This window comes from Bombus affinis, chromosome 5 (assembly GCF_024516045.1).
Source record: "Bombus affinis isolate iyBomAffi1 chromosome 5, iyBomAffi1.2, whole genome shotgun sequence".
Classification (NCBI taxonomy): domain Eukaryota; kingdom Metazoa; phylum Arthropoda; class Insecta; order Hymenoptera; family Apidae; genus Bombus; species Bombus affinis.
Genome location: NC_066348.1, coordinates 16,765,313 through 16,791,280, shown reverse-complemented (window position 1 = coordinate 16,791,280; position 25,968 = coordinate 16,765,313). Strand labels below are relative to the sequence as shown.

The following is a 25,968-nucleotide window of genomic DNA, read 5'->3' as shown; positions in this document are numbered from 1 at the left end:
AGCGAGACGAAACGAGCGGTTCTGCTATCGACGGCTGAACTCTCGTAACTCGGCTTGGTATTATCGATATTAGCGTTGATTACGTAAAAGTAAAAGAAAGAAAAGAGGGACGAAGCGAGGCAGTTACGTGAAAGACACGCGACGCTTTTCGTTCTCTCGTTTACCTCGTTAAACGTTCGACAAGCGCGGAAATAAAATTAACGGCTTTTTTCTCGGCGCGATCGTTTTAATAACAGTGGTAAATAACGCGGCCGAGCTTTCACGAACGCGTAAAACGTTCGGCGATGTAATTGAATCGCGAGGTCGACGAGCAGCCGACCGGACCGTTAGCGCAGAAACGTGGATGGAACAGCTGCTCTGGAAGCTGCTTAACGTTGTTAAACTTCCAGCTATCGAGCGAATAAAGGAATCGAAGCAGCCCGTGCTACGCTGCACAAACAAATCTAATTGTACGTCAAAGTTGGCCACTCGTTCGTCGAAACCGTCAAACTTTGTCGGCAAGAATTTCTCCGTATTCGAATTTTATTATTTTACGTTGCTACGTTCGTTGCAACGTTCCCACAAATTAAATATTCTCTCTCGCGTTTGACGCGTAATGGAGACTGATAAGTCCGTATTCTGCAAGGTAATCGCGTCGATCGCCACGTAACGCAACGACTCGACGACTCGGCGACTCGAAAACGTGGCATCCAGAGAAAAATCTCTCTTTCTGTCTGTCGTAATCGCTTTGATCGTCGAACGAGCATGACACGGCTGTTATCGAGGAAACTAGCTGCAACGTAATGACAACCGGTTACGAGCAGCGTAGAAACGCGATATTCCAACGTACTATATTCGAAACATTGTTGCGGGACCTGGATCGGATATTGATTCGCAAATATAATTGTCCTCGGTTTAATGGCTTGCTGAAACTCCGAGCAACTCGCTCGTGTCGAACTTGTCAACTTGTCGGAAGCGTGCAACCATTGCAGTCGATATTTCGCGATCGAAAAGGGAAAATTACGCGGAATATGATCGGTTACGAGACGCGCGACGTCGATCGGCAATTATTCGGCTGATTACTAAACCGGAGACAAAGCGAGTTCTCCGAGTGAAAATTGAACCTCCGAAACTGGTTTCCATTTAGAAAGGGGTAAAGGAGCTCGAGTATCACGCAACGCCAACTAACGTTTTAATTACTCGGCGAGAGGGAACGCGTTCACTTCGGTAACTTGGATAATTTTGCGCTCGGTAAATCTCCCGTCGTTTGTACCGATACGCGAAAACCTTTGCACGATATTTCCTGCTTGACGTATCGACGATCCTCGAATCGTCGAAATGAAAAGAAAAGTTCGATATCTTTTGCTTCGTAGTTGTTTCATCGCGTCGATGGAATAGCCGACTTTCTTCCGGAAATTACACCAAGCACGATTCTACCGAACGAACGAACGATCGCGAATATACGACGGGTCGAAACTTTTTCCCGATATTTCATCGACGCTCGATGATTCTCAACGTCGCTTTAAACGCGACTCGTCTTACGTTTCCACTCGTGACTATAAAGTATCGCAACGTAGTCGCAGCAGCAGGAAATGTAACGTAGAGTGGAAAAAAGTGTATCTGACAGGAAGCTTTCTTCTTATTACGGGAGGATGAGATAATTGGAGCGTTACTCGCCGCCAAGTGGTCGCGATTTTAATTGCGCGAAACGCACGACGAACGAACGCAAAACTGGCACAGAAACTGGCTGCCACTTTGTTCGACCACGCTTCTCCTCTTCCAATTGGTTAGAAGCGGAACGAATCCACTATGGGTGATCCCACTGCCATGGAAAATGTTTCGCGGGATATCAGCAAACGATCGTGCAACGAAGACTCGACGAAACGTCAGTTTACACGGAAACGATCGATGAGCGATCGAGCGTAGAAACGACGGGACCAGGAGCTGGATCCGAAGGAACGACATTGTCGTTTATTGGCAAAGGTGCAGGTCCATCGGAACTTGGATTTAATTGCTTCGTTACCGTTGCTACTCCTGCTCGTTTCCAACCGAGCAAGAAGCAAAGAACAACGCGAACGAAGGATGGGGGGGGGGAGAGGGAGGAGACAAGAAGCGATGAATGAAAACGAAGTGGGCAGTGAATGGTATTCCGCGGCCGCGAACCACCGAGCATAAAGATCGTCGTTACGTATCCGTGTTTATGTCGCGTCCCAGGCCGGTTCTTGTTAAAACGCGAAAGGGTTAGAGAAGAGGAAAAAGCTCGTTACGTCTGGACCGTCTACGGTGTCGCGATTAATCTTGTTAATAGGGGAAGATAACGAACGACGGACAGTCGATTAGTCTCATTGATTAATACGCCTTCGATAAAGGCTGATCGATTAGCTCTTGATTAAACAGCCCCTTATCGATGCTGGAGCGTTTCCAATAGTCTCTTGCTTCGTGCTCTGTTTGTTTCGATAACGTAACGATAACGGTGAGAACGTCGCCGCTCGTAGTAGAACGATCAATTATTACTCGCACTGCTAACGACGTTGCGTGGAGCATCGTTAAACGAGACTATCGTGAAATTTGTCTAAACATCTGCCCGATCGTTGCGTCCAAGTATCGTCGATAATTTATCTTAATTACCGAGAAACGAGTCGGCAAATAGTTTTAAACGATCAGCTTTTGCAAAGTGGAAGAGATAAGGTTTATCGGATCGAATCGCTGCGAAGGTGTACAGAGTGTCTTGTTTCGATCGATTATCGGAAATATTTTGAAAGGTACGATTGGCAGAAGAAACCGAAGAGCGTAAATAGATTAAAAAAGCTGGATCCCTCTGCGCTATCGATCAAGCTCGTTCCACTCAACGCGCGAGTTTCAGCGACTCCAACTTTTCCATATATTCTTCGGCGATAGTTCGATAACAACTTCGAGTTCGAGCTCGTTCCAAATTATTCACGCCGTTATGGACGGAGCGACGCGTCCGAGGGCCGATGTAAGGCTTCCTCTCGACCTTCTGCGTCGGTTGTTACGGTAATTCCCGCGCCGCGACCAATGTGGCCGAGCGGCAGCAAATCCCGTGGAAGCCGTCGATATCACGGAATAAAAGATCGTGGAGGAGGAGGAGGAGGAGGAGGGCTCGTAAACGCGAAACGTACAAGACTCTGATAACGATAACGTAGCCGCATAAAGGCATCCTGGCTAGTTCCTGGTCGGATAATATTTGCCAAGCGATCGTCGCGATTTATCTGAAATTTACGTATACGCGTCTTGACCTAACCTTACCTTTTCGCTCGACCGACCGCTCGTTTTACCCGAGACTCGATCAGCGTAGAAATTTTTATCGATTTTCCTTGCAAGATCGTTTCGATTTACAGCCATACCGACGTTCTAACGCATAAATACCGTATTAATTCGGATATTGAAAACGTAGAGCATCAGCCACCGTACGGAGGATAATTTTACGAGGAATCTTTTTCATCGCCAAGCAGAGTCCCCGACAATGTTAAAATAACGGAGGAATTACTGGATGGGAGATCGAGCTCTTACGCTCGATAATGACGGTATTTAACAGCTATTGGCGAGAGAAGCCCCGCGTAATATCGAACGGTGAGCGCGGTAATAAACGCGAAGCGACCACTTCTTGCCTTAAAGTCGTTTAATCGTATTAAATTAAAATGCCTAGCCACCGGCCGAATCGTCGAGAAGCGGACGACCGCGTGGGAGCGAGAGTGGGATGATATGACGTATAAATAACGAAAGGATGACAATAATCAATGGTGGATATCTTCCGGTATACGGACAGAGGTTGTTTGCTCGTTTGCTACCGCAACAAACCAGGGTCTCGTTCGTCGGATAGTCGGTGAATTAACACGCTTCTTGGTAACGAGTACACGGTCTACATCGTGTCCTCCCTTCGCGTCCATGATCCTTGGGATTTGTAACGGAAGGATTGGGGGAGACCCGGCGTATGTTCTACGATTAATTCTCAGTCGGTGTGACGTCGATAAAATCACCGGTGAACATTGTATATATTTCCCACTGACTTTGTAAATTTACGATGCCAGACTAGTCGTTGGCTCTATCGTCGATACGACGAGGTTAATGGGTTCGTTCGTTGGAAATTCGGTCGACGATTAAGAACTAACGTAATTCTAGTTCCTAAATAACAAACACAGTCACCGGGTAAGTTAACTTTCGCGTCATCTTTTCAGAGGGAAATTCTAGAAACTCTATCCAATGCCACGCAATAGGCAATAATACCGCGGAGCTTATAGAAGAACGTTTCTACTCTATTGCCGATCTTCGCGAAGGTTGTAATACGAGCTTCCGTTCGTGATTCCATCGACGTCACGCTTTTCTCTGGAATATGCATTACGAATTAGTAACAGACGCCCACGAAACTGCTTCGTGACGCGTCCGATTTGCCCCAAACACCCACAGATGTTACGTGAGAAGAAGAGACGGGTCTCTATGGACCGACCGCGGCATTCTTTTTCCCTACGGACCGGTACATTACGCGAGCGAGCGAGACACGCCGATCGATTCGGCACATCGCGTTCGTCTCTAACTTTCGTGTATTTGCAACAAGGCCAAGATCGCGTGGAACGTTGTTAGAACCCGTTTTTCGAAACGACGTAATGCGTTTCTCTTCTCGGTTAAAGCTACCGAACTAGGTTCAGTTTATCTCTTATTTCGCTCTCTGCAAATCTTTGTCCAAATCAAATCCATTTCAATCTCGGAAATCTGCGAGTCCTTTTTCTTCCTTCAACTTCTTTCTCTTACCGTTCCTTTCCTCCTTCTCGCTTCTTTCGTAATTTCTTCCTATGCTTTTTCACCTACGCGCCGTCCTAAACGGCGACTACGCGAAGATTTAATACACGGCAAGAACAGTCGGGCAAAGTAATTACCTACGCAACTTGGAGCTTAAGTTTCAGCAAAACTAACGGCAACTCGTGGACACCAGGGCCGGAACTTCTATTTCACCGCGTGGCGGACATTCGTTTCCGTCTGTGCGGCCGATAACGCTCTCGTGTAAACGAGGCAAACAGAGACGGCGCGGCTTTTACGCGCAGATTTACCACTATCGCGCGCCCATTAAATTTACGTCCATCCCGGTGTCGCCCTTTTTTCCGCCGAGCTAGCCCTCCCACTCGCCCTTTATTTCAACTCGTCCGCACGAGTGGGTGTATGTCGTTTTCCCTGCGCCTCGATTCACTCGAGCCGCCTCTCTCGCAGACGTTTTGCCAACAACGTTTACTCCATCCGCGAAGAAGAGTAAAAAGCGTCGTTCCGCCAGCAAAGATCACAGAGGTTTTCGTTCGCCGCCGCGATTCGCCTCGACGCTGTTCGAGCTCGCGTCGTTCTCGTCGAGTATACGTTAACGCGACAGATCACGTAGGAGGAATCGTCCTTTGTAGGAAACGCCACGTTGCTTCGCTTCCCTTTATCCTGGCTACGGAAACTAGCTGGTAAACCAGGATCAGACGCGTAAAATTAGAGAATTTGTTCGCGCTTCTTGGTCGCTGTTCCTTTTTCCTGTCCAACGAACTACGAAATTTCTCTAACCTAGGTGAGATTGGCAACGACGTTGAAACGAATGGCAACTGGATAATAGCGGAAAGGATCGAAATAGCGAAAATATAAAAGCAACTCGTCAAATTTCTGTAAAATCGATCAAACGCGCGGTTATATATCTTTTTATTATCGATATTTTCCTTCTTTTCCGAACGTCAGACGGCGAGTGCATAAGGCGAGCTATTCGAATATAAATATTCGTTCGAAAGTAAACCCGATAAAGCATCGCTGTCCAGGGAGTTCGACGACGAAGATGTAAAACTTGCTGGAAATGAAAAACCGAAGGACAGCGGCGAAGGGGAGCGCAGTTTCCCGCGAGTTCCGCTAGCTTGGGAATACTTGAAACTTCTGGCAAGTCAGCGAGGACAGGCAGGCGAGTTTGAAACGATTGAGAAGTTTGAATTTCAATTTGAAACCGAAGGAAACAAATCGAAGAGATTCGTCGACCAAGCGCTGGAAGTCGTTTCGAATAGTTTTTCCTCTCTCGTTCTACGATATTCTCGTTCGGTGCAAGTGCGAGCGGGACGAGCGAAAGAAGAGGTAAATTCTCGGAACTCGTTCGTGGCGATCAACTCGATCGGCGCATGGAAATTTGACGTAACTCGGCGAGAGGCACCTCGAGCGTCGCACGGTCCAGCGAGCGAGCAACGGCTAATGCACGCGTACAACGCGCCCCACCGCGCTTCGTGTAGGAGTAGAAAGTTGCTATTGTGCCTGGATCTGGTTTTATATAAATAGCTGCACTCTCGGGGCTCGATCCGTGCCTCGAGTTTCCGCCGAATAATGAAATAATACGTTTCTCGTTAAATCCCTTTACCATCTTCTCTCAAGGAGGTCTACGTATTACGTCGCCGCTAATTTCATCGAAAACGACGATCGATCGTTCGCTTATCTCCCCGTTCTCCGTTGCTTGCGAAGACCGAGCGCGCAAAAATAAACTCGCTCCATCTCGTCTCATCTGGTCGTGGCGAATATCTTTTATCGCCTCGGGGAAATTTTCACAACGCGATCCTCGAGTTGACCCAGAGTCGGTGACTTTTCCCCGTCGAACGAGGAGGAGGAGGAGGAGCAAACTGCTTGAGATTCACGAGTTGCAGATGGAAGAACGGTCGTGGAAGTTTATCGCGGTCGTCGCTGATGGTTCTCGCGCGTTCATCAGACGAGTAACGGCCCGTCATGCGGTGACCCGTTGTTTCGATGGAGAACGCGCGCTCAAAACGTGCCAGGCATTTCCGTGGAACGGCGCACGGGCAATATCGGCGAGTCGAGTGTTTTTCAAACAGGAGGAGAGCGAGCGAAGGCCGTCTGCCGCGAAAGTTTCCGCTGCGCTGCTTTTCCCTCGATGCACCGTATTTTCGTGCCCTGGTTTCCTCGCAGGGCCGAATGCGGCGGTCACCTCGACGATTCAAGGTCGAGGCAACGCGCGCGAGATTCCAACTCGCTAAGATCTCCTTCCCAAAATTCCAACGTGTCGTTTCTTTCGCGCGTTTGCCCGCCAACGAGTCCCGAAATTCGCAGCGAAGCGGCGAATACAAACGTAACACCGTCCGATTCGATTTGCCTGCTGTTCCCTGGCAGCGGCGAGGGTCAGTTGGCTAACAGCAGTTTCGCGAGAATCGCGTTTCACGGAAGCCTCGCGGTCCCGTCCAATTCACCGAATAGCCTGATCGGACCAACATATGGCTAACGGTGGCCGATCGTGGACGTCGGAGGCCACGCGGCCAAGCTTCGCGCTACGCGTGCGGTTGCAGAGCGCGAGCCAGCGATGCTCGTTCGCGCCACTTTTTCCTCGAACGGATCGGCTTGCGCTCAATTTGTTGCCATAAATAACATAGAAATTCAGGTAGACGAAGGGGAAGGGGAGACCGGGGGATCGCGTACCGGTCTCTCTGGATCTAGTCGCGGTTTCAGCTCACGACGAGGCAAAACCGCTGCTCGATCGTCCAAGTAATCTGTTGGAAGCGTGTCGTACGGTCGATTTCCCTTTCAGATCGGCGATCGTATATCTCTCGGGCCGGCCGCGTGATTAGAATCGTAAAATCGTCGTGTATCGCAGCGGACAGCCGAGTCGGTTTTATGGACGCTCGTTTTACGCGCGCCCCACCTAACCAGCGCCGCGGTTACGTGCGTGTCCGCGCGCGCGCCTTACCGGTTTTCTCGATTTCTGCCATCCAATACGACCCGTTATTTCGTCATGGATTTAGATACGCGAGAAACCAGCCGTTTCTTAACGCTGCCCACCCAAGGACGGCTCTTTGCAGCCTGAATCGCGACACATCGATATCGATAAGGTATCGAAGCGTTGGCCCGACTTTATCGCTTATATTCTCGCGTACATGTCGCACGGTTTTTCTTGCCAACGATGTTTTAATGCCTCGACTCTGCGTAAAAGCCGCCGTACTGCGAAGAAACGTAACGCTCCATTTAGAAGGAACGAAAATGACACGATTACCTCGCTAACACTTTCACCTACCGCGAGCGTATCTGTACCACGCTGAACTTTACTCGATGCTGTGCGAGCCGCTCGGAAGCCGCGTCCATCGACTTTGTAAATTCAAAACCGTGTTTTCGACTTTCTCTTCGAAATTGTACGTACGTTTCTTCGTTCTACCCTCTTACGATAAATACGCGTACGATGGCAAATTACGCGTTTGTTTTTTGGAAAGATCCATTCGGCCGCGGCTGCTTAGTTCGAATTTCCAGGCAGTCTGTTAGTCCCCGGTAAAACGAAACATCCCGAAAACAAAAGTGATCCGCGCGATGAAAAGACCTCGAGCAGATATCAAGGTATATAGGCTACTAGGTCGAACGTGCTTCTTCTTGGTTAATCGCGGTTTCTTCGCCCATACTTTTCGTCCTCGTTCTGGTCATTGTCGCGCAAGGATGCTACACGTTCGCGTTGGTTGGAAGTAAGTCGTGGCATCGATGCTCGGAAGGCCGAACCGGCGACGTGTCTTTGCCTTGGTCGATAAAAGTCGGCTAGCCGCGAAATCGAATCTTCGATGGGGAATCGCGAAGAAAAAACCGATCGTCGATGTGGCGATGCGAGAAAACCGATCGCGTCGAGAAACTCTCGTCCTATTCCCGGTCTATTTCTTTGCGTGGCCGTTATCCGCGGAGGAATCTCGTCCGAAACCGTTTCGCTGTTTTCTCCGGATCCGGGGAAATTTCGTGGGAACGAGCGAACCGGAAAGATCGTCGAGCGAAAACGCTTCTCGAGGAAATGTCGCGTAGAATCGTACGACGGAATCGATGGCTGATCTCTTCCGAGTCGCTCCAGCTATTCGTTGGTATCGTTGTGTGAAATTTGCCTCCTAGGTGTTATATTTATATCGGGAGAATAGCTGGGAATATACTTGTACGAAAGTGGAGATCGTTAGAGAGAAGAAACGTTTCAAACTACGTATACGCGAAGCCACCTGCAAACCGATAATACAAGGAAAATATTTAATAAGTTTAATTACTTCCCGGATTCACGGCGGTTCTGCCGGAAGTCGGTAAACGAGCGATAGCAATTGTCAGGGTAACTGTCGGAACAAAAGACAAGGAACGCGTTAATTGCGGTTTCGGTTCGAATGGAATCGCGAAACTTTCCTCGGTGATCGGATGAATGGAAAGGACGCAAAAAGGAAAAAGAAAAAAGAATGGACAGGGAAAATTAATTTCCTTAACGAGATTTCGAGCCGCGCGATTAAACGTGGCAGAGACGTGGACCGCGATATTCCAGCGAGGATAAATTACACGTGGAGCGTGGAGAGGTTCCTCGCGACGAGCGGTAGATCCGGGGCAAGTAAAAAACGTGGAAAAAAAGCTTATAGAGGAAACGGCCGATAAAAATGGCCAAGTTCTTCGCGTCTAAGGAATCCCGCTTGGCAAGGTCGGGAAACGACCTAGCCGCCGGCTATGGCACTCTTTTGCCTTCGTATTGGTACGCGAACGTGCATCTATTTCCACGAGTGCTCGAGCTAGAAAGACGACCTAACCCCTCTTCGCCTCGTTTCGTGTCGATCGCGATACGAACCAGCGGCTTGCTACCAATTAATTGGAAATTTACAAAACTCGAGAAAACCGCAAAGCGAGCGAATGAAGCAACGCCTATCGTATCGGCTATCTGTCTGCGACGCAAAGAGTAGGAATATCTGTAGGCGAAATATGCAATTTCAACGGCCCTGGCCGATATTGTTCGAAGAATAAACTGGGAAAGCCGAAGATCAACGTAGCTGAGTTTCCAGATCGACTTTGTTATCCGATTACGCGCGCGTTCCAATAATCTTACATAACGTCGTGGAAGTGGCGGAATCGCGTTCTGCGATCGCCTGGCAACGGTCGAGGCAAAGCGGACTATCGAGAACGTCCAGACGATTCCGTTTTTCATCTGCAAACTAGCTGTAACCAGGCTGTAAATCGTTGACGGCCGATGGAAACTCGGATGCGAATTTTAATTACGCCTTTCTCTCTGGCTCGTAGATAGAACTGTCGCTTTCGAACACGGATCCTGGCATTGTTCCGCGAGAACCGCTGTCTACCGTTCCTCTCCGATGGACACGTTGAACCTTAACGAGGTTGCAGCGATACCGATATTGTTAATTGTTCGATCAAACAACCGCCGGTACGCTGTTAATTCTCGCAGCGTGGTCTATCGTTCGATCTCACCGCGCTGCGGAGCAAGTTCGACTCGTTAGCGATCGGAAATCGCACGCAAATATTTGCAGCAAATATGGGCGATCGCCGAGCTAGAGGGAATCGCGCGACCTTTCCGGTCAGAGCTACAGGGTTCGTATCGTTTCGCCAAGCAAGTTTAGAGCGGTTATCGGAAACCGCTCGAATTCGTCGAATAATGCGAAGAGTTTCGCCGCGCTCTGTGCGCGCCGTGCGAGACTGAAATACTGTCGCCTCGCTTGTGTTTTCGTCGCGTTCGACGTCACGCTCCGAATGGAAATTTCAAATGGAAATAATCTCCGAACGACTCTCTCGGCGTCGAGAGATTTACTCGAATTTGTATTCGCACAGGGACACCTGGTAAACAGAGAGTTGGAGGTTACATCGGTAGTCGCGTGAAGACGTTTCTCTCGCAAACTGCGTTAACCCTCGTTTAAATATTGAACGAGTTACACGACGCGGCGTATCGGGAGGAGAGCTCGTGAAATTTACAGCGCGAGGTCGGCAGCGAAACGTTCGAGGAAAGCCGATAAAATCGGGTCGTTCGCGCACAGCAGCAGTTAGGATAATTAGCTAGAAGCTAGAGTCGCGGTGAGACGAAGGAAATTAAGTTGGCACGATCGGATGGTTCGCTCTCGCGTTTTCGATACCGGTCGGAGTCCGTTTCAATTTTCCAGGTCTAGGGAAACGTCGCCGATGAATCTGAAACATCTTTTCGATCGATCGTACAAAGCACGCCCTTGTCCCGTTGTGCTTTAGAACGCTTCGATATTCTATGCGGAGAGCGTTCACGCGACAGGTTATTGGAACGCGACGTCGCTCGATTTCCATTTATTTCTACCGTGTATTATCGTCCAGAAGGCCACTCGATCGTCCTCTTTGACGCATCGCGCGCGTCACGTTGCCGCAAAACGCGGCGTACGTTACTTTTTAGCGAACCAACCGTTCTTTCTCGGTAGACGGTTCTAATCAAGTTTCAGCAAAATTCTCTTGCAAAATTTAGCGAACCAACCGTTCTTTCTCGGTAAACGATTCTAATCAAGTTTCAGCAAAATTCTCTTGCAAAATTTAGCGAACCAAGCGGGTCGCACCGATGAAACTCAAAGCTGAGATCGTTTCCACTCTCGTCGAAGTTTCTCGTGCCAAACGCAAAATTTGACGCAACTTCCAGTAGCTTTGGAAGAACTCGCGGCAAAAGCCAGTCGATTAACGATCTTAGGAGAAGGCAACTTAATAATTGGTAGGACGAAGAGGTAGGTGCAAGAGGTGAAAGCAAGAACGTCGTCTGGAATGTTTTTAAATCGACGGTAAACGTCGCCAGCGATTCTCCTTACCTGTAAAGGCGAATTGACACAAGGAATTACTCGAGAAGACTATTAAGTCGACTCTGTCTGTCGAAGATGAAACAGGAGGATTCTCGGAAGACGCCGGCTGTTCCCGTGGAAGTACTCGAGGCTAATTGCCTTGGAGCTCGATCAGCATCTTCCCTCGGGGAGGGTACATTACGGCGCGAGAAGGAGGCACGCGTTTCTTCATAAATCTTCATTCGCGAGGTGTCGTTAGCCTGTAAAATAAAACGGGCAGCGTGCGCCAACGAATGATTAATCGCAACGGACGTCGTTTGTTACGCGGACACCACGGAGAAAATAGTAACACGGTTGCGTAATCCGAGTCTCGCGTTGTTTGGACTCGGCAAATTACGCGGACGTGTCTAACGTGGCAAGACGCGACGAGAACAACGTCGCGACCGGCCGACGATCATTTTTTAACCCCCGTTTCGCGTTTCGTCTCGTCTCGTTTCATTCCCTGCCGATCTGTCCCGTTAGCAAGGTTGCTCCTGTCCGTGTCACGGCGAAGATTAACGCGCCACCACATTCATCACCCTCTATCTCGTAACTTTCTACTTGGAACAACGACGAAAGACCGGCATCTCGACTCTTAATCGATCGTTATCGTCAGGTTTGCCGCGGTGCTTCGCCGTTGCGTTGTTTATCGGAAGGAAAGTTTCTTCTATCGCTTTCGTCGAATTACGTCGTCGAGGTTTTGCCAAAGGATATTAAATTGGATATTTGCCACGACTCGCTACCAAGCATTTCGCGTTACGTCTCTCCGCGTAATTAGATCGCCGGTACGATCTATCCGGTAGGAACGACGCTTTGCCTCACCGTTCCAATTCCATCGACGAAAAAGATTCTTCTGTGGAACGCGAAGACTCGAGAAACGATATCAACAGCTGGCTGAAAATGTAGCGCAGTCGCGTAATTAGGAAAGAAGGAGAGTCGTTTATGGCGCGGAATGCAAACGACTTTGGATGGCGCGTAACTATCGCCAGTTAGATGAGATCTAGAAGAGTGCCAGGGTCGTTCTACGGCCTCCTATTCCCGATCGAGACACTCGCCGACCGATTTTTATTTCTTCGTTTTCGCGACGACCGTGCGTCTCGAGAACGCGTCTACAGCGATCGCGTAATAACTTGTGGTCGGAGAAGCGGTAGACTGACTCGTTTCCAGCCAGTTCGTTCGTTTCCCGCATTTATTTCCCTCGCCCGGTTCTCTCCTTCCATTCGTTATCCTTTCACGATGACAAGGCGTGCGCCTGTTTCTTGTTACAGGTGAGTCAGGACACGGAGAATTTTTCCGACATTCCTTCGGTCGACAGGTGTGAGTAACGGCGGTTCGAGTTTCCAGCTTTCCCCAAACCGACGATGCTTCTCTCAAGCTCGTCGCACGGTCGGTAAAGACAAGTAAAACAAGTACGTGTCTCGGTCGATTCTTTTCGATTCCAGCAACGTGCGAAGCGAATGTTTCTTCGTCTGTAACTGGATCCGTTCTGGCGATGTTAAAATATCGTTAAAATTTCGTTAAAATTTCAATGAGATCGAAAAGGTCAAAGTCGCGGAGAGAAGAAAAGCAGTTTGGCTGTACGCAAATTACGCGGCGAAAGTGCGACAACTCGATAGCGAATTGGCAGGCGGTACGTTCGTATTAGGACTCGCTTCTTCCGCTCTACGACTTGGTGCGTATAACGGACAGGAAACTACGAGCGTGTACATCCGGAAGCGTTGATGCGCTCAATGCCTCCCTTCCGGTGCTACTATGTAGTCGACGTTGCGGACGAGGCGAACAGAGGCGGCCCATCGACGACGGCGCCCGGCGTCGCTGCTACCACCTGCCTCTCAGCCTGCTACGCAGATGGCGGTAGTCGTCGGTCAACCGAAACTTACCTACCATCCTCTTTACCCAATTCCCATACGGAATCGTGCATTACCGTTCCGGAATAAATTTTCATTTTACTCGTTTCGAGAATTCGACGGTTCCATCTGTAAATCTAGAAAAGACTCTTGGCCAGGCAACACGGTGATACTCTATCGTCGTTTCTATGTATAAATGCGAGATATACTTTTCACGAAAAGTTCCTCTGCGAATACTCCGAGAATGAAACTGTTCCAGCAAACGCAGGTGTCTCGTGGAACGAAAAATTACGCGCATGGTTGGAAACGCGAAAAACGCACGTAAACAAGCATCGATCTATTTAATTTATCGCCAGGAAGTCGCTCGACCGCGACTCGAAGCGTACGTTTTTACGCGAACCAGCGCATCGTAATTTCGCGTAAAAAGTAGCAGAGTGAATTAAAAGTAAAAGGATATAGAGAAAAAAGGTAGAAAGGTAGGCGAAGAACCGGACAGAAAAACGGTTTACGACGGTCGTGCTTAAAATGCCGAGTGCTCGGAAAATTAGGAGTCTGGCTTCATCGGCGTAATGCGCTCTCCTTCTCTCTCTCTCTCTCTCTTTATGTCTCAGCGTGATAAATTTCATTTAGCTGTGTGCCGCGCATAGCGTGCGTGAACGGTGAACAGAGAGCGTTTCACTCGGACGCTGCTTTAACGCGTCGACGAAGCAACGATGAGAATTTGCAAACCGCGTTGTCCGTGATGAAACCGTGAATTCGCACGAGTTTCGTCGGGGTGTGAATTACATTAATCGCAATATACGTTCGCACGCGTGGCTCGCGTTGAAAAATAACCACACGCTGAAATCTCGCCACTCCGTTCTGCGCGAGTGAAATTTTTCAAACGCGAGTTATTTTTCCTAGCCGATCGTGAAAACGGTTCCGTCGCGATACGAAGCTGGTAAAATCGTCGAGCGCTACGAGGTCGACCGTACGCGCGTATCTCGACGAAGAGTTAACGTATTTTTGATAATAATTAATGTTTTCGATAACTGGGAATAAACTGGCCGTAGGAAAAAGCAAAATATCGCGTGTAGATGCGTTTCCAGTTGGATCACGCGCAACTTTACATCCGTGCAAATATAGAGGAACAACGAGTAACCGGATATGCCAGTCGATCCGTTGCTACTTTCCATCGGCAAACGTATGGCAGAAAAACGACTGGCCTGCGCGCACCAGCAAACCTTAATTACACAACATACTCGATTAATTAATATGACTGCGTTTGTTTCCTGTTCGTTCGCCGACCCTCGGAGTTTCGTCCTCTACCGCAAACAAAAGCCGACAAAAACCACAACGATTCGCCGATAGTCGACGCGACGACAGGGAGTGTTTTCATCTTTTTTACCATCGGACCCGGTGACGTCCTTTTGGCCAGACCAGAGCATACGCGATTGTTTTATTTTATCGATGAGAAAGAAAGCGCGTGCCTTGCTATTTATTTCCACTGCTCTCTCCTGTCCTTTCTTCTGTCCGGCGCTCTATGGGACGCGGTACCTATAAAATCACGTGTTTGTAATTCGACGGAACGTTAATTCCATCGGTTCGCGTTTGTCAACGATACATTATAGATATCGATGTTATTACCATATTTCGGGTGGAGTTAGGCGAGTGCCCGCGAGACCCAACGTGTCCCAACGCGTACCAACGTTAATGCAAACGCGTAATTGTACCTGTCGAAATTCGCTCGGCCCCTCGTCCCTCGCTCCTCGTTTCTCCGCCCTGATCCATCGAATCGCGCTTACCCATCCGCATCGTCGAAAATTCCGAAAGCGTGTTGCATCCGTTTTTTGTTTCGCGTTTCTATGCCGCGTCGACGCGTTTCGAAACGTTAACTACGTTTGTCGAATATTTGGAAATTAATCGCGGGCAATGGCGCGATTTTTTACTAGCAAAAAATTCCAAGTTCGCGAAACGAGTTCTCCGCACGGACTTCTCGCGTCTCGGATGCCTACCTACGGTTGCAATTTCGCGGAAAATCTTTGTCGCCCTGCGTGTCCCTTCCCATCTCGCGCAAATATCTCCACAAAGGATTTCGTTTCGCGACGAATGCGAGTTCCCTCGTTCACTCGTCCCTGCTCTCTTTTCACGACTATATTCAATTTGTCTGTCTTACCCGAGACTGGTATTTCTCATCCTCCTCGGGCTTTCTCGTTTAAACGATTCTACGATAGTTTCACGTATGAGCACGAACGACCGAACGAAATGCTTTCGTTGATTTAAGAATTCGCAGGCACGTTCGAGATGCTTCTATCGTACGGGAAAATACGTACGCGATACACCGACTCCACCTGCGAATGTAGTTTCCGCGAAGAACACTCCGAAGGTACGAAATAGGGGCATCCTGTTGAAGTTTAAAAACGAACGTATGTTTCCTACGAGGAACTGATTTTTCAAACTTTGACGTTACGTCGCGATGCATAAAACTACTGCCTAGACGCTGTCGCGTATCCGCAACGCGCGTTTCCCAACGAGAAATTCAGCTCGTCGCTGGAGCAAAAGAGGAACGTCGCGCGTGCAAAGGGCCGAGCGTTTGATTCGCGCGTTCCAATTCATCTGCATTTACAGGCTGAAAGTGGAACATCCTGCACATCGGGTGAGACGAAAAATCGCGAATACGGAAAACACGCGACGTTACGTGCAGAATAGCTCCACGAAGCTGGATCCACGCTCGTCCCGAAAGACGACGAGATGGCCAGTGTTCGCGTCACTCGAGCACACCGTTTAATAGTCTTTTCGAGCGTCGAAACGCAGTCGTTTTTTCTTTGTCTCTCGAAGCCGTTCGGGTAACGGACCGTGTGTGCGTAGGGAAGAGATTCTCTGATTTACGAGCGCGAGACGCGCGTCAAACTCGGCCATAAATTACGAGCATGCGAACCGAAAACACTAACGGTTTCGAGCGCCATTTTTGTACAGCCGATGGCACGACCGACACTCTGGATAGTCTCTGGACGAATCGAACGCCGCGATCCTCCATCGTTCCCTGCATCGCGAGCAATCGATAACCTTTTGGAACCGCTGAACGCGACGGATTGATCGTTTAACCGATGAAAGCACGACGCGACGAGGACAAGACGATCGAATATCGACGTGCTCGTTCGTCAGTCGGTTCGAGTCGACGCTCCACTCGACGAGGTAATTAACGTCGAGTTACGGTACTGTACACGGGTCGGTCACTTAGCTGCCAGTCAAGATCCTAGACGACCGGACAAATCGTCGGAACAAAGCGGAGTTGTCGACGAAACGGCGCAAGATTTCGATAAAACGCGTAAAACGAGAGATTCGATCGGATACGTGGGTCGTAACGTCGGTCCGACAGTCGTGTGCAAATGGTTGGCTGCATGCGATTTGGAAATTTGCCCGGCGTCGATCAGTCTATTCTACACCGCGTGTTCGTGTATTTTTAAGTCATAGCTTCTTCCTGATGCAGCGATGACGAAGCGAGGTTGTTTTTATTAAGCACTACCGCGGAAAGTTTCGCGTTCGATCGATCGTTCTCTATCGTTTCAAGATAGTCCGATGCGGTTGCTGCGGTTCGACGAGTCCAAGCTCTCGCGGTGATTAAGCGTTTCACCAGCTTCTCTATAGGGCGTGTTCCTCTTTGGCATCTGATTACAGTTTCCGCCGAGGGATGCTCGTCTTGCATTGTCCATTCGTCAAATTGCCCCGAATAATTTCCATTCCAAAACGATGGTACGCTCGTTCGATCGCCATTTCGCTCGCTTCGTTTATTCGTTTCATCGAAGCGTACGCATCTTATCGCAAAAATAGCTCCATTCTTAAGCTCGCACGTCCCTTTCGGAAGGGACACGCTTCTGGACGACGATCTAATAAAATTACAGGTCGATGCTCCGCACGGAAAACGTCGCATTTCGCGTAATGGCTTTTCGTCAGCTCGGAGATATTTCACGTTCCCGCAGCTTGATTTTCCGACGTGGCGGACTGAAAGCAGGGTGGACGATATCGGCAATGGATCACGGTAAGGGGCCGATATTTTCGACGTCAATTTGCAAACGGGCCGAAATTTCCGCGCGCGATTTCCTCGGTATCCCAGAGCTGCGCAATCTCTGCAGGAAGCGACGTCGCTTTGAATAAATATCATCGGCGTTGCTGGTAGTTGCGGGCTAACGACGATAAGGCGGTTAACGGAGGACATAAAAATAAAATGGTCGCTTTACGAGCCGTGTTAAATACGTTGTCACCAACCATCGACCATTGCCGCACCGATGTTTTCCCATCGTCGAATCGATCCAACCGGTTGATTCGACGTCGATTTTAGCCTAATACGATTAGGTCATCGAACGAGCCGCGATTCTTATCCTGGTTCGTAAATTTGATAAGAAAACGTTTCAGCGCTGAGATGTTCGATAATTTATTAGTCGTTTATATCGTTTACGCTTAGAAAATTGACAACGTTTCCGAGAGAAAAGCTTCGATAAATTAAAAATTTGTTAAACCCTCGTGCATAATTCAAGAATCGAGACGATATTGGTCGCTCATTGAACACGTAGTTGTACGCGAACGATTGTTTTATTTGTTAACAAATGGTAAATAATTTCGCGTACTAAACGATCCGTAGCGCCGAAAAGATTAAAAATATTCGATCGTCAAATCATGAACGTTTCGTATTTCGATAATACGACGCTGCCAAAATCGTATGGCACGCCGCCATAAATGTTTGAAAAAGACATCGGGCTGGACCCTCGAAAGACTATGGATCGATCGAAAAAGAAAGATTCGCATAATAAACGTTGCATAGCAGATGATTATCGATCGGTCGATGATTCGTCGCGATGCTGCTCGCGACGTCTTAGGTACATTTGTGTCGGCGTACCGATCGTCGTGTCACGTTTGATCGACATTCTCCGAATCGCGACGGGGATGCCGCGAATCCCTTTAGCCTGCGCGAATCTTGCGCTCGGAATGACGCTTCAAGAGCGATTATGCGACGCCTCGGTGCTGGCGACTCGAAACTCGCTGCCCTTATCGCTCGATGCGTGTCACCGAGTATTATGGAACTCGACGGAATTTCCCGTGGGATTGGGTCTGGCTGATGTAAGACGGCTGAGATTACCTTCCTCGAGAGAAGGATTAAAACATCCGCCGTGTTCAGCGTCGCTGATAGCCGATTCATTTTCAGGGGAAGGGGCGTGTGTGTGTGTGTGTTTGGAGAAGATAAACGACTCGAGATTGTCGCGAGACACGATCGATCGAAACTAAGGAAAACTGTGAAATCGGCTAAGACCACGTAGTAGTTTCATCGTCCGTCGTTCTACGTTTCGTTCGTTTCTCTTTGCAACTTTCTTAAAACGAATAAATAGTCTTGCAAAGTACGACCAGCGAACTACGGTGTTAATGGTCTTAAGCGGTTAAGATCCTCGGAACGATCTTAGGTTTAATTCAGCCACTACCCGGCACAGAGAAATCGATTCATTGCGGTTGAAGGAAAAAGTCGATGGGTTACTCGGTCGTTTGGTGTTCCTATCCTGATACGGTTGGATGAACGTGCACAATGGAAATGGAACAACCGCGGAAATGAAAATAGAGTCCGTTCGATCATCGCCGGAATTCGTGAACGACGCTTTCGATGAAATCGGTTATCTCCGCTGCGAGTAAGAAGCGTGCGTCTCCCTTAACCAACAGACGGTTGAAGCGTTAATCGCGTATTCCATGAAAATAGTAACCACGTGCAATCGTTGGAACCGTTTCTCTTTCGACGAGAACAATCCTACGAAACGAGACGTAATTCCAAGATTAAGGACCCCGATAATGGTTCGACCTGAACAAATCGGATAAGTGAGAAGTTCTAATTTGAAGAAGCGACTGGTTACGATTGCATGGAATATAGAGAATAGAGCGAGCGATCGAGAGAGAGCGAGAGAGAGAGAGAGAGAGTGGAGGGTGTGGTGCAGTACGAGGACAAAATCGACGGTCGTTGACTTTACCTCGAGAATCGCTAATGCGCTTGACAACTTGCCGAGTCTGCCTCGAAGGTGAGTTTATACGCGGAGAAAGTTTGGAGAAGCCCGTACGACTCGCGAGTATTCTCCGTTTTCGTCCGGTGAAACGCTCTCGCGGAATTTTGCAACCCTTGGCTCCGAGAAGTTTGACCGCGTCGAGGTACCGCCTTTCAGGGAGCTCCGTTGTCAGCGTATAATATATGCATTCGCATGGAACGCGCTTCTTTCACCGCATTGACAGCGGCGACGAAAATGAAAAATACGCTTTCCATCGTCGACTATTCGCTGCATATACGGTTACGCGAACCGAATGACACAGTTATGTGCACGAAATCCGATGCTCAACCGTCTATGCGGATATACGGAAGTTACTTTTCAAGCTGAAGCGGCTTTTCAGGTTGTCACCCGTGTATTATCCGCCTTGTAAAAACCTGGCTTCTCGGATAATTAGGCGCGCAGGTGGCATTTAATTACTCGGCGGACGAAAATCCTTTTCGCATTTCCATTTGCCGCTTCAACGACTCCTCTTGGTTTAAAGGCGATCAACTAGTACGTTCATCTTGGTTTCAACAGAATTCAAAAGCGAATCGCGAAGAAAGACGAGATCTTGCAACGAACCAGCCAAATAGATTCGGAGTATGCACGTAGACTTGGCAAACGGAGAGGATGCTGACGACCTCGGTTAGGCAATTTAATAAATCGAAGATTGTTTCAGCCTCTCGACACGCGGAAGCGACTAACTTTTCCTTCTTTTCTCTCCGATCGTGTCTTGTTTTCCAGCATGGCGAAACAAAGGCAACGTAACTTTAGGAAGAACGAGCCTATCGATCGTCTAGCCAATTCCAGCAAGTCGATATTTTCCATAATATTCCTGGTTGCTCCTGTTTCGTTGTTCCGATAAACTTGTTGGTCGCTTGGTGAGAATGACGCTGTTTGGCGCGTTGTGGAAGGAGTCGGCGATGGTTCCTTGCATTCGCCGCAACGAGGATGTATTACCGTCGTTATTGTTATCGCGGGAATCGGTAGGAGGTGGGAATCGGTAGAGGAGGAAAACGAGGGCTGGGAGGGGCGTCGGGAAGCGTCCCGGAGGAGGTTGTCGAGCAGCTGCAGCCGATGTCCGCCGGTCGGGGCTTGCAAATACGACGCACATGTAGTATCGGCGAATATTCGGCCGCGGCAGTTGCGCGGCGAACGTGCACGAAAGCGGTCGCGAAACGCGCTCCGACTCGACCTTTTCGCGCGTTCTTTTCTCCCTGTCGCCCTTCCGTTTTACCGGTCGCGAAACGTCGTTTCGTCCGCGAGTAGACTGGCAAACGGTTGAACGTAGACGCTTGGGGAAAGAAACGGAAACAGCGATACGAGCAATTCTGTGAAGAAGGGCGAGGCTAAGACTAAAGGGCCGTTTAAATTTAGCGAAGAAACGCAGACGGAGCCAACGAGAGGAAGTTCGACGTGGCGTTCCGCTGGAAACTCTCGGATGAGAAATATCGTCGAGTATCGAGTTTGCGCTTCGTTTCGATCGAACGCGCAAAGTCGAGCGTGAATATCACTTTGATTTTCGAGTTTCGACGCAAGTTCTCGGTGCATTCGTCGAATGGTGAAGTGTAAGCGATTTTAGTTGGCGAAATAGTATATCGAGACGATATACGGCTGAACGATCGTTCGGCTGTGCAACGATTCGCCTCGTATCGGAACACGGCAGTGGACGTTAAAAATGATCCGCGCGACAAAGATTGCCGAAGGTATAAAAGCACTCGGGAGAATCAAAAAACCGCCGTGATTCGCGGTTGAATCGGGGAAGCAATTAAAAATCCTTGGAACTACGTTATCGGACACCGATAACCACGAAAGCCGAGTTCCGTAAAGAGAGAAACGAAAAGTTCGAACGTCTGGAGCGCGCGTCAACGTGGCGTCGCGAGGAATCTCATCGAGAATCGAAGAACGCCTTGCTCACGTTTGCGAGAACCTTCTATTTAACACGACGTTGGTCACGTCCAGAGCACGAGCCACGATATAATCGTTCGCAATCTTATCGCGGTAACTTTGCAGCGAGGAAACGCAGCTGGCCCGTTCAATTTTCCTCTATTCCGAGTTCCCGCTGCTTCTTCTTCGAGACTACCACGGAGACCGATACGAACGAGGGGAACGAGAGAAGAGAAGGTTATTCGACGTATCCCGATTGAAATTAACGTCACGTCCGCAGCTCCCCGCGTCCTTCCGCGCTTTGTTCGCAACGACTCACGTTGGCTGAGCGATTCCGCTGTTTTATACAAAATTCACTGTCCGCCCTGAGATCGTCGTCTCTTCTCGCGCAGGTCGCTCCGCGGGTCATCCTATCTACGTCCGGTCTGAGTTTCTTTCTTCCGCCTCGAGTAAAATAACCGAAATTCCTGCTCATCGCCGTTTTCTATCCTTTCGCTCGTCTTTTTTCCACCTTCTTCCTCTCTTCAGTAATACACTCGTCTCGGTGGTTGCCGTTTCGCAAGGTTTCAGCTTCCGTTGAAAACGCAAGCATTCGGCTTCCGCTGAAAACGCAAGGATATCACGGTTATCTTTGGTATTTACTTTTCAGCTGAATTTTCCTTCCTTGGTTTTCTCGTCGAAATTCTCGTAGAATCAGATTATCTTCCAACTATACGAGCCTTCATAAGCTAAACTACGTTGAATCTTTTAGTATTCGTAACGCGCAAACGAAAGATAATTCGATACACAGTCGATGCATACTCGATGCCTTCGTTTATCGCGACTGTCGAGTACATTCTGTCGTCCGTGTATATTTTCTTCTAATCTCGTCGCGTCTTTCACGCTCGACGACGATCTCGATATTCCGTTTGTACGCGAAGTTCGCCTTTCCTCGTCTAACGAAGCACGTTCTCGTTCGATCGTTGCGCAGAAAATGTTCAGTTTCCGAGTTCTTATCCGCGAAAGTATCGAAACTTCGTCCCGCGGTTTTCACGTTTGTGGCTTCATCGTTCACCGTCGCTGGTTTCCCTTTTTTTCATCGTGGCGAGTAGCAGCTTGCAGCCAGATTTCGTCTATCCTTGATCCGTTCGTTCGTTAAAATCTCGTCGCTACAGGGACCAATTTAATAACTTGGCGAAGCAAATTCAACGCGTTAATCCGTCGATCGAGAGTGGTTTCGTTGAACATCGTCCGCTCAAACGGACGAGATTCCTTTTCATTGGTAGAAAATCCAGAGACCGGACGATCGAACGTTCTCGATGTTCCTTTTTCACCGTGCGAATCCATCGTGTCTTCTGCTGGTAAATGGAAGCGAAACAAAAGACCGAAATCGAATACGGTGTTTCTCGTTCGGTCGAAAGACAGCGAGTTTGGTGGGACGTGCGCCACGAGATACCGGGAACATTCTGCCACGTAACGGCGCGCTTCTTTCGGCTTTCCTGACACGCGCGTTTCGACTCGGCAAAGTCGCTGGATCCTGTTGCACGGAATCGCGCTTTGATTCCCCATGATACGTTCTTTCGTAGCGAAGCTACTCGCAAGAGCCGAGGAAGCGCAACAAAGTTACCAAAGCCTGTCTCTCAAGTCTGGCAAGTTCCCCGTTATAACGAACTACCTTTCCAGTTGCCTACGACTCATCGACTCGCGGCAATGTCTTTATCGTCTATTGTCTCTCGGATGTTTCGTGTTCGCGCGAAATTACGAGCAACCGGGTAAAGCAGAAGCGTCGCCCTCCAGCCGGTCGCTGCCATCGGAGAATCGACTTTTCTCTCGCTTCGTCGACGTTCCGACGCGTAGAACGAAAATTGGCGAATCGCGGAAGCCTCGAAGAACGCCGAGATACCATGGAATTCGCTAGGAACGCGCCAAACTCTCTAGTTTCGCACGTGGCGTCGACAGCGTGCGGATATTCGCATCCACCGGTAATTTCGACGACAGTTCGACCGTGTCAACCTCGCGATTCGAATACCCAACGCCGAATTGGTCGGACGAAAAGCGCGCGCCAGGTTTCCGTTAAACGGGAAAAAGAAAAGGCTGATTCGTTTATCGTTAACTTCTAATTAGTTGCTTTCGCGCGTATTCCCGCAGCGGACTTGCATCTCTCCTTGAAACGAATTTTATTTTTCACGTACTTTTTCTCTTTGACGATTATCGCCGTGTATAACGTTCGATTTATCTGTAAATTCAACGGATTAAACCGTCAATGATTACAGCTTCTCCGTAATTGCTCATAATCGTTGGAAATTTATGCTCGCGTATAGATACGCGGACACGAATTATAGGGGCAAACAGCGTCGCTCGGATCGTAGCTGTTGTATTCGCGCAACATCTAGTTCGCTCGTAAACGTCTAGAAATTCGCATAGCTGCGCGAAATCGTCGACCGCGACAGCGATTTTCGACCGTGAAACACGACTCGCGAGTGTGTTGGCGAGCTGGAAGGGTTCGTTCGATGCGACTTCACGGATAATTTGTTGATTTTGAAACGGTTTGCCGGTCTCCGTGGTATCGTATTCGCGAAACTCGTACGAAACTCTGCGAGTTCCATGGGGTGACGTCGCCTCCGTTTAATTTTCGCACGGAACGCGACGTTGCCCGATAAAACTTCTTCGCGGAATTATTCCTGCCGATGGTTATTAACGTAAATAGTTTTCGACGAGTTTGCCGAGCAAATTCGAACAACGCGTCGATAAGGTATTTTCAAAGACTTGCTTACTTTATTTAAAAGCAGAGACGAGAGTAAGTTTTTGCGAGCGGAAAGAAAATCACGATAAATTGGCAAAGTTTTGAATTCACGGAAGCAACTCCACCCCCTCCCTGATTATTGGAATTTACCCGATAGTACCACAAACGGTCTTCAGCTTCTTAAGCGCGTTGTTTCGCGAATAAAAAGTTATAGGAAAACGGTTGTTCGATGAATCTCGAGGCAAGAAGCGGCTACGGAGAGAGACAACTTGCCCTTAAACTCTGCCGAAAAAGGGCGTATCTGGCGCTGTTCGACGTTGCAATGCACCGTAAGAAGATAGGAAGACGGAAGCTGGTCAAAGATGGATCGAATCGATCGATCACGGAATAGCGGCGATCCGTGTACTCTACTCGGATGTCGAATGGCTGAGCGACGCGCACCACCACTACACGTGGCCTACTCGAAGAAGCATGTGCAGACCAGTATGCAGCGAGTTTGGCGAATTTCAACGGCGCAGTGGCAGCAGCGGCAGCGACCGTATGCGCGTTCTCTGCTTCCTCCAGCCGTGGGTTAATCGGGCTTGCGGCGTCGTCGCCGCTGCTTCCAGCGCTGCCGCCGCCGTGTCTCACGGACGTTGCTGCGGATGAACGTTCGCCGTCGTGCGTCTGCGTGGTCCGCTCGCTGCTCGCCACGAGATCGGGAACGCGATTTCGAAAGACGGTGCACGGTGAACGCGGCGAGTTCCGTCAGTCGGTTCCTCGACCATCTACCACGAGAACCGTTCGCTTCGCTGGTTGCAGTGGTTGGATCGCGAGAACAGTGACGCGCTATCGTCGGATCGAGTCATCCTTGATGAATTATTGGAAGGAGGAAGAGGACCAACGTAGCAGCATCGAGCAGATGAGTATCCCTTTGACGAGACGAGGGAGAATCTCACGATCCACGTTTGTCTGCATGATAGCAAATCGGGCCAAGTGTTTGTAAACAGGACGTAAGGGGTGAGCGGTCAGACCGTATCAGAATTTGGACATAGAACGGAACTGAAGCCGCCGTAACCGCGCTGACTAGATCGACGAACAGAGAGCTATAGACATCGATAAGTCGAGGGATTATCGGAAGAGAAGCAGGAAACAGACGAGAGAGAAAAACCGGCCGTAGCACACAGCTGTTTAGCACGAAGCCGAGAATCTCCGACCGTCTTTAGAGCGTACAATCCTCGATAACAAAGAGCGCACCATACTCGCTTTGCGTCGCCTTTTCTCGTTTTCGTCTTTTCTCAGCGAACACGCATCGATCAAGGCTCGTAAAAGCGGACGACTTTTGGCACGAAAGCCCTTCGATGCAGCTTTTTTCATTTCGTTCGCACTTTTTCTCCGCCTTATCTCTTGCTCTGTCTCTGTCTCTGTCTTTGTCTCTGTCTCTCTCTCTCTTCTTTGTTTCCGTTACACGCGGTCACGCGCCTCGTCTTCTTTTCGTTCGCTTCGTCCTCTCACCGCGATTGCATCAACCACCCGCCTCCTTGCTACTCTGCCAGCTTTTTCGCGCGATACTCTCTTTCTCGCTCGTTTCTTTTACCTCACCTTCGTCGAAACAATTCGATCGTTTTTTTTTTACCCTTTGTATTTTCATTCTTCGCTGTTTCATCTTCCTTTCGGGAGTTGCCCGTTCTTTCCTCGTCCAAGAAGAAAAGAAGGTCCATTGGAATCGCGGTCACCACGAAATAGCAGCTTTCTCGCGTTCCGCTCCACCTACGATCGAGTTGTCCGGCTTTTCATCGCGCCGGGACCAACGAAAAGGAGACGAAATTCGCTCTCTGTCGCGGAACACAGGCGACGCGTCATTCTCCTTTTTCGTTCGCGCAGGATGCATCGTTTCTGTTGCGGATGTCGCCACATCGCGATGCCGACGAGACCACGACCAAAGGTAATCCTCTTTT

The 25,968-nt window shown here is 49.1% G+C and overlaps 1 protein-coding gene across 4 annotated transcripts in view; it reads left to right on the top strand.

The window, feature by feature from the left end:
* Window positions 1-25,968, top strand: part of LOC126916782 (uncharacterized) — an 80,196-nt gene that overhangs the window by 38,734 nt on the left and 15,494 nt on the right. The window contains exon 2 of one of the 4 annotated variants that reach the window (XM_050722939.1): window positions 12,809-12,926. The exons of 2 other annotated variants lie outside the window; for them this stretch is intronic. Coding sequence is in view for 1 of the 2 variants with exons in the window: in XM_050722935.1 (XP_050578892.1) it covers window positions 25,372-25,955 (584 nt within the window). In the remaining variant the exon portion in view is untranslated. Of the gene's footprint in view, window positions 1-12,808; window positions 12,927-20,554; window positions 25,956-25,968 lie in introns of those variants that run through there. One more of the 4 variants, XM_050722935.1, reaches the window with a different exon arrangement.